Source organism: Apodemus sylvaticus, chromosome 16 (assembly GCF_947179515.1).
Source record: "Apodemus sylvaticus chromosome 16, mApoSyl1.1, whole genome shotgun sequence".
NCBI lineage: Eukaryota > Metazoa > Chordata > Mammalia > Rodentia > Muridae > Apodemus > Apodemus sylvaticus.
In genome coordinates this window covers 55,629,621-55,643,551 of record NC_067487.1, presented here as the reverse complement: position 1 = coordinate 55,643,551, position 13,931 = coordinate 55,629,621, and the positions used below count along the sequence as shown (strand labels likewise).

The 13,931-nt window shown below is 39.9% G+C and overlaps 1 protein-coding gene across 1 annotated transcript in view; it reads left to right on the top strand.

Moving 5' to 3' along the window:
- The window catches only part of LOC127667027 (snake venom 5'-nucleotidase-like), a 54,672-nt gene that overhangs the window by 36,583 nt on the left and 4,158 nt on the right, over positions 1-13,931 (top strand). The window contains exons 3-5 of the mRNA XM_052160043.1: positions 35-615; positions 3,261-3,408; positions 4,525-4,690. Coding sequence (XP_052016003.1) covers positions 35-615; positions 3,261-3,408; positions 4,525-4,690 — 895 coding nt within the window. The remainder of the gene's footprint in view (positions 1-34; positions 616-3,260; positions 3,409-4,524; positions 4,691-13,931) is intronic.

The following is a 13,931-nucleotide window of genomic DNA, read 5'->3' as shown; positions in this document are numbered from 1 at the left end:
CTTAACTTTTTATGTATTTTGTTTTTAATTTTAGGAAACCATGAGTTTGATTTTGGCGTTGATATTTTGGAAGAGTATATGAAACAAATGCACTTTACATGGTTCCTCAGTAATGTCCATGACAGATTTACATCTGAGCCTCTTGGACATGGTACAGTCAAAAAGATAGTTAACTGGAACAATCGGAAAATTGGCTTAATGGGACTAGTTGAAGAAGATTGGCTTGATACTCTGGCCACAGTTAATAAGGCCAACGTAAACTATAAAGATTATGTGGAAGCTGCTAATGAGCTAGCCCTGGAGCTCAGAGCAGAAGGAGCTGATCTTGTGATTGCCATGACGCATATGAAGTGGAAAAATGACACAAGGCTTGCCCAGAACGCAGAAGGGCTTGATTTAATTCTGGGTGGCCATGACCATGAATATGGGATCAAGAAAGTAAATGAGACTTGGATTGTCAAAAGTGGATCTGATTTTAAAAATCTGACAAAAATAGATATACAGCTGTTTGATGCCTCTTTCCAGTATGTATTTGAGAAAGTGGACATTTTGAGCTATGTGGAAGAAGATTCATATATCAAAGCAATAGTAAGAGATTTTACTCAAAACATACAGGTGGGTGAGGATTATTGTGTTGTTCAGAGACGTGTGAGTAGATCACACAGGCATTTTAGACAGCGTTGTAGACCGCATCATAGCCCGTGATTGATGAGAAATACTAAAAAAGCATCTTCAGTCACAATAAATTTGTAATAGTTTTCTATTTTTTTAAATTTACAATCAACTTATGTTTTATTTTGACTTGGTAAATAATAACAAGAGGAATTTAATAAATTAGATTTATTTCTAATACTCTATATATGGTAACCTTGTTATAAGAGCTTATTAATTTTATTTTCATAACTTCATAAGACTTGATCATCAAAAGTGTTATTGTAGGGAAATAGAATTGGTTATTTAGCAAATACAGGTTGAGCAGTTCATATTTGAAATGATGGTTTTTTTACTTTTCATATTTATAAATTATCTGGAGCTCAGTCTTCTTTTTTTTTTTCATTTTTTTATTGAGTATCTTCTTCATTTACATTGCCAATGGGAAAACCTTTCCCAATTTCCCCCTCCCAAAAGCCCCCCTCCCCAAGGATTCCCTCCCCCTCCTCCCTCCCCCTGCCTCCATGTATATGCCCCTCTACCCGACACACTCCCACCTCCCCCCCAACTTACCCCCCAATCTGTTTCCCTTTGTTGGGGCCTCTATTGAGCCTTTACCTGACCAAAGACCACTCCTCCCACTGATGCCCAACAAGGCATTCCTCTGCCACATTTTTGGCTGGAACCATGTATATACCCCTTGGTTGATGATTCAGTCCCTGGGAGTCTTGGGGTGTCTGGGTGTCTGAAGTCATTGTTTTTCCCATGGGGCTATAACCCCTTCAACTCCTCCGGACCAACCTCCAGATCCTCCGTTGGGGACCCCAAGCTCAGTCCAAGCTTGGTTGCCAGTTTCTGCTTCTGAATTCGTAAGGCTCTGGCAGGTCCCCTCTGGAGACTGCCATGGCATGCTCCTTTTGGTACATGCTTCTCATTGTAGTGTCGGGGTTTGCTGACTATTTATAGGATGAATCCCCAGGTAGGGCACTCGCTGGGTGGCCTTTACTTCAGTCTCTGCTCCACACATTGTTTCCCTTGTTACTCCTGTGAGTATTTTGTTCCGTTTCTCAGAGGAACCATAGCTCCCTCACTTAAGTCATCATTCTTCTGGAGCTTCCTGTGCTGGGTGAATTGCAACTTGTTTATTTTGAGCTTTTGAACTAGCATCCGCTTATTAGTGAGTGCATACCATGTGCTTTCTTTTGTGACTGGGATACCTCACTCAGGATGACACTTTCTAGTTCCATCCATTTGCCTAAGAATTTCATGAATTCATTGTTTTTAGTAGCTGAATAGTACTCCATTGTGTATAATAACCCTATTAAAAATGGGGTACAGAGCTAAACAGGGAATTCTCAACTGAGGAAACTCAAATGGCTCTAAAGCACCTAAAGAAATGTTCAGCATCCTTAGTTATCAGGGAAATGCAAATCAAAACAACACTGAGATTCCACCTTACACCAGTCAGAATGGCTAAGTTGAAAAACTCAGGGGACAGCAGATGCTGGAGAGGATGTGGGGAAAGAGGAACTTCTCCATTGTTGGTGGGATTGCAAGCTTGTAAAACCACTCTGGAAATCAGTTTGGTGATTCCTCAGAAAATTAGACATAGTACTACCTGTGGACCCAGCTATACCACTCCTGGGCATATAACCAGAAAGTGCTCCTACATGTAATAAGGATACATGCTCCACTATGTTCATAGCTGTCTTATTTATAATAGCCAGAAGCTGGAAAGAATGCAGATGTCCCTCAACAGAGGAATGGATACAGAAACTGTGGTATATATATACAATGGAGCTCAGTCTTCTTGATTTCACAGTATTTACATTTTAATAATGAGCTATCTTAGAAATGGAAATAATAAAAGGAATTTAGACCCACTGTAACATTTCTGTTTATTTTAACTGATATGAATAAAATCTTTTTCTGTACTCAAATTTTGCAAGTGTTTGTCTATAATAAAGAGATTGATAATTTTGTTAAGCACTAGATTAGTATAAAAGCACAGGTGATTTTTGTAACAATTTGTATTAAAAATATGCCTTTCCACACTTCTCTTTTACTTAGATATTTTAAACCTTTGTCATCAGGCACTTAAGGATTGCCTTTTTCCTAGGACTCTAAGCATGTTGGGCAAACTTTAGCTATTTGAAAGTGTGTATGTATGTGTGTGTGTGTGTTACTTTTGTGAGGGATTTGTGAAACATAGGCCATGCTATATTGATATATATGTATTTATTATTTCATAGCATCTTTGGTACATGTGTTAATTCTATAAGAAACAGAGGCTTCTTGTTATGCTCCAGTCAGAAGTAATTAGCTGTTTCTTATTGGGTCAGCTTGTTGTAATGAATATTACATATTTTTATAACAGGTTTCTGGTTCTAAAAGGCTGGGATAAAGGCTTCAAAACTACATGGTAACGTGGCTTATTACATAGTCTAAAAGAGAATTGCTGTTGGATGGTTAGTGTTTTGGTATTCCTTTGATATTGCGGTATCACAATAACTGGAAGGAAAAAGGTGGTCAAGTAGAAAAAAATCAATTTTAAAAATTGAAAAAACACAAGGAATACTGACTTTAGAAAGCTATTTTCCTTCGTTTAGTATATGTTAGAAGAAGTTCTCTGCCCAATCGACATGGAATTGGATGGCCGTGAAATTACTGTAAGAAGATGTGAGAGCAACCTTGGCAACCTGGTGACTAATGCGATGCTAGAGGCCACACATGCTGACGTGGCACTCCTTAATTCAGGTAACTTTAGAGTGACATCAAGAGGACACGAAATGACCAAACCCAGGTTTCCAGAACTTGTAGTAATAGTAGGCATTTTTAAGATTTATAAAGTCTGACTTAGAAATGTTATTAATTTCATGAGTTCAGCTACCCATCTCCTGCCATGATTGGGTATTTGGAATCAGATTCTGGAGTTCAGTTTGTCAATGAAATTTCTATGAAGACAGCACCTGTCACTCATCTGTCTTAAACCTGTTGTGCTATTCCACTTTGACTAAACGAAAAGCAGTAGATTTAAGTCTTTCATTGGAAGTACTTGCTTTTTGACCAGTCTTGCCTTCTTACCTCTTTAATAAGGACATGGGAAGGGTTTTCTGCTTGAGTGACAGGGCTTTGCTCTTAGCCTCTCTGTTTTTGTCTAAAGTTGGTAGACTTAAGAGTTTTAAGACTTTAAGAGTCTATAGAAAATTAAAAACAATCCTCTGAAAACAACTTCAGTTCCTATGCCATGACTGAGAACCTCAGCCATTATCTAACTGCAGAGACCGGGTCCCTGATTTTCCAGGGTAGACTGTAGGGTGGAGCCGGAGCTCAGTGGAAGAGCTCTGGCCTGGTGTGTAGCAGGCCTTGGGTTTGACTCCATTTCAGCTTCTGCCTTCTGCTCTGCAAAGTTTACAGTGTAACCCCACTTATCCTAACGATAAACTTCTTAGAATTCTGTTCTTCATGGATATTACAAATGGTCTTAACTTTACATATGAATGGTTTAGAATTGTCCATGAAAGCATTTTTTTCCCAAGAGTGAAGTTTTTTGTAGTTGCTTCCTGTAAAGATCTCCTTTCTGCAATTGATAGGTCTTGTTCTGTGGACGTAGGGAGAGAGGGCAGAGGCTTTCCAGTTGTAATATTACAACTTTTAGTTAAGAAGAACGTGGTAGTTAACATGAAATCAGATCTTCTAATGAATATGTTGTATGTAAAATGAAACCGGAAGTAAATGTGAGGCCGACATTAGAAACCAGATTCGGTGTTTTGTTCTAGGGAAGTAAGAGTTGAAATTCATATGTAACACCGAGTCATCCAAGTACTGCTGGATGGAGAAAACTAAAGCCTCCCCTCTTTGGCACCACTGTAGGCACTCTCAGGTCTGACAGGATACACCCGCCAGGGAATTTCACTCTGCATGACCTTTTGACCATACTCCCCATCGTGGACCCAGTTCTAGTTGTCAGAGCAACGGGTGCACAGCTGCTGGAGGCACTTGAAAACGGGGTCTACAAGTACCCAGCTCTGGATGGGAGGTACGTTCGTGTGCGGCTGCTAAGAGAGGTAGTTAATGTTACAATGGGACTATACAAAGACACGTTTAAAAATGTTAATGTTAACATGCAAGTATAACTTAAAAGAATCTCTAATTCTTATTTTTTTACTAAAGGATTTTGAGAGTGACAAAATTTTGGTATGCCATTATAAAAATAAAAAGTAAGCCATTATTAAAAATCAGCATTACTTTTAGTTATATGCAAGTATATTTATGTATTACTGAATTTCAGTATTTAAGTACCAGACCCAGTTTTTCACTCCCTTCAGATTATTTGAAAAATAAAGTACTACTTTGCTGTTTAGATTTCATATCCAGATCTCACTAGAATTCTTAGATGAGACTAAGGGAGTAGACTCAGCTGCATGGCTGCTTCTTCTTTGTGTTATAACCTTAAAGCAGGCATCTGAGAATATTATCATCTAGGTATTGTCATATTACACCTAGGCCACCACAGTGCTGAAAAAATATGAAAGAAATCCTTTGGAGAAAGAAGTCAGAGAAACACTTTATGCTTTCATAAATTACTATGTCAACATATTAACCAACATATTTGGTTAAAATATGTATAGGAACATTTACATACCATACGATTCATCCACTTAATCTGTACAGTGTCCTAGCTTTTCAGGGTTGTACAGTTATTGTCAGAATCAATTCAAGAACATTTTATCACTCTGCAAAGGAACTGCTCATCGCCAGTCACTTTCGCTTTCCTCCCAAGCCTCAGCTCTGGGCAAGCGTGGTCTCCTTTAATCTCCCTGGTTACCTGGTATTTCCAGTTACAGGAGCCAGTCCTGTAATGTGACCCCTTTGAGAGCTTCTTTCACTGAGCATGATTTCAAGGTTCATCCATGTTATAGTATGCATTAGTACTTTTTTCTGTTTATTGCCGAGTAACATCCCATGTGTGGATAATAACACTCACTCATCTATCAGTTGATGGACACTTCAGATCTTTCTCCCATTATAAACACTGCTGCTGTGAAAATGCATGTGCAAGGTTGGTTGGGCTCTCAGGTATCCAGTGCATGTCGGATTCAAGGTGCTGAGTCATATGGACCTTGACAGGCCGCTTTCCAGAGTGAATGCACCGCCTTACCATTGTCCCCGCAGGATGTCACCCAGAGGCTTCAGTTTCTCCACTTCCCTGTCAGCCCGCGTTACCCTCCCTGCTGTCTGTCCTAGTTAACATGATGGCTTGGGATGCTGCTTGGCGTCCCTCTGATGGCTGTTGATGTTGACCATTTTTCATGTACTTATTGGCCATTCGTCTGTCTTCTTCAGATGCATCTGTCTTTATCCTTTTGTAAAGTTTGCTCTCAAAAATAATCTTACTGCCTTACATGTTCTTAAAGATGGAGCCTCAAAATCTTATTTCATTTATAGAGTGGAATGGAGATTGCCAGAGCTGGAGTGTAGAGATATTAGTCCAGGGGCATAAACTTACAGTTGATAGGAGGGATAGTTCCAGAGATTTATTATACAGCATGATGACTACAGTTAATTGGGATACATTATATTCTTTAAAAATGATGAAAGTTGAGTGTGCTTAATACACAGTGACTATGTGAGGTAATACATGTCAATTTGCATATTCTTCCAAGTGCATTTACTTTAAAACATATAGTTCATGCTAAATAATAGTTTTATTTATTGTTGTAGAAATAAAATCTCAAGTTAAATGGCATTAATAAAATAAGATTAGTATTATTGGAAAACAGTTGATGCAACTTTTTACTTACCTTCATCCTAAACATGCCCTTCCTTCTCCGAGTGTTTGCTTCCTCTACTCGAGGCAAGTGAATCTACCCCAAAATTGCCTTCAGCTTTCACCATAATTCTTATAATTGACATGCATCTTAGAGTTCCTGTTGCCATGATTAAAATCACCATGACCAAAAGCAACTTGGGGAAGCAAGAGTTCATTGTACATTCATCCCTGAAGGGATAATTAGGGCAGGAACCCTCAGCAAACTGTGGAGGATGACTGCTCCTCGTGGCTTGTCTAGCCTGCCTTCTTAAGGCGCCTCGGCCCATCAACCCAGGTGTACTGGCTGGGTTTGTGTGTCAACTTGACACAGGCTGGAGTTATCACAGAGAAAAGAGTTTCAGTTGGGGAAATGCCTCCATGAGATCCATCTGTGGGTCATTTTCTCAATTAGTGGTCAAGGCGCGGAGGGCCCCCTGTGGGTGGTACCATGTCTGGGCTGGTGCTCTTGGGTTCTATAAGAGAGCAGGCTGAGCAAACCAGGGGAAGCAAGCCAGTAAGGAACATCCCTCCATGGCCTCTGCATCAGCTCCTGCTTCCAACCCTGCATGAGTTCCAGTCCTGACTTCCTTTTGTGATGAACAGCAGTGTGCAAGTGTAAGCTCAATAAACCCTTTCCTCCCCAACTTGCTTCTTGGTTATGATGTTTGTGCAGGAATAAAAACCCTGACTAAGACACCAGGGGTGGGTGTTACTGCCCACAGTAAGCTGAGCCTCTCACACCAATCATTAATCAAGAAAATGCCCTACAGGCTCACTCACAGATCAATCTCAATCAAGGTTCTTCTTACCAGATGACTATAGTCTGTGCCAAGTTAACAAAAACTAACCAGTACAGTATGATAAATAAAAGCCTTGTCTGCATGTAGGCAAATTCAATGATGAGACAATGATTTTTAGCCTGCTTACAGACAGAATTAGAGGTAGAAAAATGATTTTCAGGGAAATGAATAGGTGTATATATGGAGAGATGAATATTAGGCCCTGAACATGAAATCAATGTTAGCAGATAGGTATATAAGATAAGCAATACTAGTTTGATTTTGCTGAGCCCGATACATAATTAGAAGAGTAGTTTAATTGATCCCAAATATTGGTATTTTCTCATGCAATTTAAAGATATTTGAGAATACCTTTGCATCCACTTTTAATCAAATTTCTGACAATACCTCTGCATATAAGCTAATCAGCTTCCACCTGAAAACTGATTAGGTAATTATACCTGACCTTCCATGGGACCACGTGCCCACATATTAATGCACCAGTTATTTTTCTAAAAGCACAAGTAGTCAATGTAATGCTTCTGCTTCAAATTACACCACAGTTCCCTGTGGGCCACAGCAAATGATCGCAAGTACTTCGGAGGCATAGTCTTAAACTGGCTCAGTGTCACCTTTGAAACCCAAGCCACCTGTCTGTCTCATATGTAAAGTGTTCTTCTGCTCTCTCATTTGATAAAAACCTCATCTTGTACCTCCTGATGCACAGCGCTCTCACACCTGTGTCTCCCACAGCCTGTGGCTTCTGCCTAGCACACTCTTCCTCTGTCACCTCAGATTAGTCACCCCTTACTGTTCTGCTGGGAGAAGCTTAATTACAGAGGTCATTGTTTTCTAATACAAACATTCAGTGTTGCAAATTTCTCTATAAATACTCTTTTAGTGGCATTATACAGATGTTGATCTATTATATTCTTACCCTTTTTAGCTCAGAACACTTAATTTTTCTTTGATATGTTCTTCAATATCCATGGATTATTTATAAATACACATTTAAGTTTCTAAGATTTTCTTGTTACCTTTGCCATTGGTTCCTAGTTTATACTCAGAAACCATGTTTTGTAGGATTTCCATTCTTTAATATTAGAGCATTTGTTTCATTGTCTTGGTTAAATTTTCATGTATATTCTAATATATACTTTTAAAAATTGATGGTGAATGTTTCTGTTCCTCTAAATACTTTCAACTTTTCTACCAACAATAAAATTTAGTAAGGAATGTGGAATGCTTCATTTATTTTGTTGTGCCATACTGACTAGTTGGCCATTTTATTATGTAAGGTGAAGGGGGTCAAAAATCTATAGTATTTTGTTGTTGTTTAATTCAGTTGTCTCTCTATTATTGTAAATAAACTTTGTTTCCTCCTAACTAGACATATTCATTTAGGTGTTCTCTGTGATTTAATTTATAACGAGTTAGATTTGTGTATTTGTGTGACAAAGGCAGTATGGCTTGTGAAGCCTAAAATACTTAGGTGCCTATTCTATGAGAAAAATGTATTCCCTTTTCATCCTTTGTCTCTTCATCTCTTTGCTCTGGAGTATACTGTGGGCTTAATATACCCAGTTGATTTGTCTTTGGATTGTTTATTTTTGTGTATTCACGTATTTTTAAATTATGTAAGTTACTGTTATTTAAATTAGATAATTATAAGATAGAATACAATTTGTGGCTTATATTTAGTTTCATAATTTCTCTCTTTATTTGTAAGTTGAAACCTTTTGACTCTACTAAATTGTTTTTGTTTTTACATGTTTAAATATTTAGTATTGAGTTTTTATTTGATTCTGTTTTTTTATTCTGTATTTTGTGTGTTCTGTGGCTTTTGTCTAGCATTCCCTTCATGTGTCACCACAGATTTGTCACTTCTACCTGTTGTTCTCATGGTGGATGCCCTTACATCTGATCTTGTCTGGCTTCCCACTGAGGCTAGACAAGTCAGCCCTGTTGGGAAGCCAACAGAGGGCTGTTATCCAATATATATATAGGATTCAAGAAGTCAGACACCAACAAACCAAATAACCCAATTTTAAAAAGGGGTATGTACAGAGCTAAACAGAGATTCTCAATAGAATAATCTCAAGTGGCCAAGAAGCATGTAAAGAAATGTTAGCATCCTTTGTCATTAGAGAAATGCAAATCAAAACAACCCTGAGATCCCACTTTACACCATCAGAATGGCTAAGATCAAAATGGATCCAGGGGAATAATCCTTCATTGCTGGTTGAGTGTAAACTTATACAACCACTTGGGAAAGCACTTGCAGTTTCTCAGAAAATTGGAAATAGCTCCACCTGAAGACCCAGCTATACTGCTCCTGGGTATATACTCCACTGTACCACAAGGGCACATGCTCCACTATGTTCATAGAAGCTTTATTTGTAATTGTCAAAAGCTGGAAACAACCCAGATGTCCCTCAACCGAAGAATGAGAACAGAAAATGTGGTTCTTTTACCCAATGGAATATCATCGTTCAGAGATTAAAAACAAGGACACCATGAATTTTGCAGGCAAATGGATGGAACTTGAAAATATCTCAAGTGAGGTAACCCAGCCTCCAAAAGACATGCATGGTATGTACTCACTGATAAGAGGATATTGGTTGTAAAGTACAGGATACCCATGATATACCTCACAGACCTAAAGCTAGGCATGAAAGAAGGCCCAAGAGGATGCTTGACTCTCACTTAGAATGGGGAATAGAATAGTCATAGGAGGCAGTGGAGGGAGGGATCTGACTGTAGAGGAGATGGGGAAGGGCATTGGGAGGGTCAGGATCAGGTGTGGTGAGAAATAGGAGAGAGGGCCAGAGGGCCAAGAGAATAAACGGAAGTCTGCAGCTTATCAAGTTGGGGACATCTGTAGGACATGCCAGAGACCTGGGATAGGGGAAGTCTGCAGCTTATCGAGTTGGGGACATCTGTAGGACATGCCAGAGACCTGGGATAGGGGAGGCTCCTAGGAGTCAGTGTGGTTTACCTTAGCTGAGAAGAATACCAGTGGGGATATGGAACCTCAAGAGGCCACCCCCTATAGCCAGGTAGGACTCCCAGTGTAGGAATAAGGACACCAACTCACACACAAAATTTTTGATTGCAGTTTTGTCCTGTGTACAAGAAATGCAGGGACAAAGCTGGAGCAGAGACCAAGGGAATGGCCAACCAATAACTGGTCCAACTTGAGACCTATCCTTGGGCAAGCACCAGTCCCTGACACTATTAATGGTATTCTATTATGCTTGCAGACAGCAGCCTAGCATAGCTGTCCTCTGAGAAGCTCCACCCAGCAGCCGACTGAGACAGATGCAGATACCTAGAGCCAAACATTGGATGGAGCTTGGGGACTCTTATGGAAAAGTTGAGGGGAGGATTCAGGACCCTGAAGGGGATAGGAACTCCATAGGAAGACCAACAGAGTCAACTAACCTGGATCTTTGGGGTCTCTCAGAGACTGAGCCACCAACCAAAGAACTTATATGGCCTGGACCGAGACCCCTGGTACACATGTAGCAAACATGCGGCTCAGTCTCTGTCTTAGGGTTTCTATTCCTGCACAAACATCATGACCAAGAAGCAAGTTGGGGAGGAAAGGGTTTATTGAGCTTACACTTCCATGTTGCAGCTCATCACTAAAGGAAGTCAGGACTGGAACTCAAGCAGGTCAGGAAGCAGGAGCTGATGCAGAGGCCATGGAGGGATGTTCCTTACTGGCTTGCTTCCCCTGGCTTGCCCAGCCTGCTCTCTTATAGAACCCAAGAGCACCAGCCCAGGGATGGCACCACCCACAAGAGGCCCTTCCCCCTTGATCACTAATTGAGAAAATGCCCCACAGTTGGATCTCATGGAGGCACTTCCCCAACTGAAGCTCCTTTCTCTGTGATAACTCCAGCCTGTGTCAAGTTGACACACAAAACTAACCAGTAAAGTCTCCATGTGGGTCCCCAAACAATTGGAGCGGGGGCTGTCCTGAAAGCTGTTGCCTGTTCCATACAGTATTTCAAATTTCCATTTCAAACATTAAACATCAAATAAATCAAGAGAACACTATTTTTCCCAGATATTTCCTATTTCTGTTGCTTTCTCTTTGTTTTTGTGTTTCTAATGTTTTGGTATCATTTCCCATTGGTCTGAATAAATTCTTTCATATTATTTTTCCTTTATTTGCAAAGCATTGTCTTTTCTAGTTGTTTCTGTGTTCGATTTTCATTGATAATTTCTGATGCATCTGGTTCTGCGTTTCTCAGTTTTTTTTTTTTTTGCTTCTGCTTAGTTTTGTTGATGTTGTCCATTGAATTTGTGAGTTTTTCCTTCATTGTTTAATCAATTTAATTTTATTTAATTTCTGAAATTTAGATGACATAGTTAGAGCTTGGACTCTAGTCTTAAAGATAGCAGAAACTTCATTAACTTATTATTTATTTAATATTTTCCTCCTTAATCTTTTCCTCTCTGATTAAAAATTTTAATCAGTATATTTGTTTCTAGTTCATGACTTTTAACATTAATCTCCATTCTGCTATTCAGGCTACCCAGTGAATTTTAATTTTATTTTCAAGTCAAAATTTCATTGGATTTATCCCCCTCAGGTAGGTATGGTAGGTGTCAGGGTGTTTTGAGGTGTGCATGTATGCAGAGGACAGAAGTCAGTGCTCAAAGTCCATCTTGGTGGTTGTCCATCTCATTTTGTGAGACAGGGTCCCTCATAGATCCTGGAGAACACTGGTTTGGTTAAGTCAGTGAACTTCAGTGATCTGTCCACCTGTCTTATCAAGTACTTGGGTTACACATCCTCACTGATGTCATGGGCTCTGAGGTCTGGGATAGAATTCAGATCCTCAAGAGTGCCTGGTTGGAGTCATCTCCTCAGTTCCTGATTTTCTTTTTATGTTACATTTCAGAGCAGGTACTTTCTACTATTCCATTGGTTTCAAGTATGGTTTGATTGCGTGCCTGAGCATGATTGTAATAGTTGATTTGTTTCAGTATCTGTGTCATCTCAGCCTTGGCTTTCTGTCCCCCATGCTTTGGTGTTTCCCTGGATTTTCTTCTTTTCCTGAATATTTTTGGACTTTTCCTTACCCATTTTGAGTGCTGTTTTGTGAGCCTCAGGCCTTGCTTCAGTTCTCTAGGGAGTGGTAATAATGTTGTTCGATAGGCCCTAACCCACTTAGCTTCAGGCTCCTGAGTCCAGCCCTGCCATGTGGGCTGTGGTTAAGATACTGGGTCTATATGTAGTTTTGTAGTCCTTAGGATCCTTCTTGGTGCTATGTGGGAGCCAGTGTTTGACTCTGGCTGGAGTCTATCTGTTCAGTTTTCATAGTGATTCTCATGCTAATAATTATTACTATAGGAAAAGGGGAGCATGAGTCACAGGTGGCATTATGGGTTTGCTTTCTTGAGCTTTAACACAGTATCTTTTAAGCTTTCTGTGTCCTTGGGGATCATCTTTTTGGTCATCTAGACAGGAAGAAAGAAATTAGCTACTATGCAGTTCTACGGCCTTACTCAACTACCCTGTATTGAGGTCAAACTGAGTTGGCAATCGGGTGGGCAAAGCAAATCAGCTCTCCTTCAGTACTGGCTCTTAAGGTGCCTGTGGCCCCTACCGTCATATTGCACTGGTCCTGAGTGTGGGGTGAGGCTCTTGCTTGAGGTTTGGTTTTGTTTGAGTTCTACTGCTCCCTTCCTGGCATCTGTGCTGTTTTCTTTCTCCATGCTCCTTCCTGCATCCGCTATAATGGCAGCTGCTGGGCTTAAAAACATTAGTACCTTTACTACCAGCTTAGCGATCTCTCAGATCCTCATCCTTTTCTGGACCTGCATATGACAGTTCACTCATTTATTGTCCTGTTCGTTCTGCCCAGAAGTGATGGACTCATGGGTGGTGGGTGTGGTCCACTCATGGATGACTCACAACAGGGGTGCAAACTGTAATTGTATAGAACATATCTAGTGAGCCTAAGATGGCTGAGACTTTGTCTCTCTCTCTCTCTCTTCTTCCCCCTTCTCCTTTTCTCTCTCCTGTCCTTCATTCTTCTCTCCCTCTCTTCCCCCTTTTCCTTTCTCTTTTCTTTCTTGCCTCTGTTTTCCTCTTAACTCAGTGGGAGATGGAGAAAGATGTTGGTTTTGTTTCTAATTCTTTGAGCTCTTATCAAGCCACCATTCTCCTTTTCATGGTTGGCCTCTCTATATAGCCACACCAGGTCCTTGTCATCATCTGTCACCATTCCTGATTATAATGTCCTCTGCTGCGGTCCAACACTACTCAGTCTTCAGTTAAAATCTGTTCTTCTTTTGTGTGTCTACTCTTCTTACACTTCTCTGATTTTTATGAAAAGCAACTTACTATTTTTTTTCTGTCAGTAGAACCACTTGGCTTTTTCTTCTCATTTTCTTTGTGTTGTCTCTCTGTAGTCAGGGCATCATGAGGTTTGATGGACTGTGTATATAGGTGGCAGTAAGATTGTAGTAGTGACTTAAAGACATATTGGAAGTCTAAGGTCTTTGTTTTTCAAGCAAAAGTTTCTTTAATTGAAAAATTTAAAAATCCATGATTAAGTTTTTTTTCCTACATTAAATAATATTGTGGTCCAGGAATTTAGAACCATAGTAAAAATATTGGTTCAGCAGGTTTATAACCATGATTTTTATTGTTTAATAGTCTTGGTGCT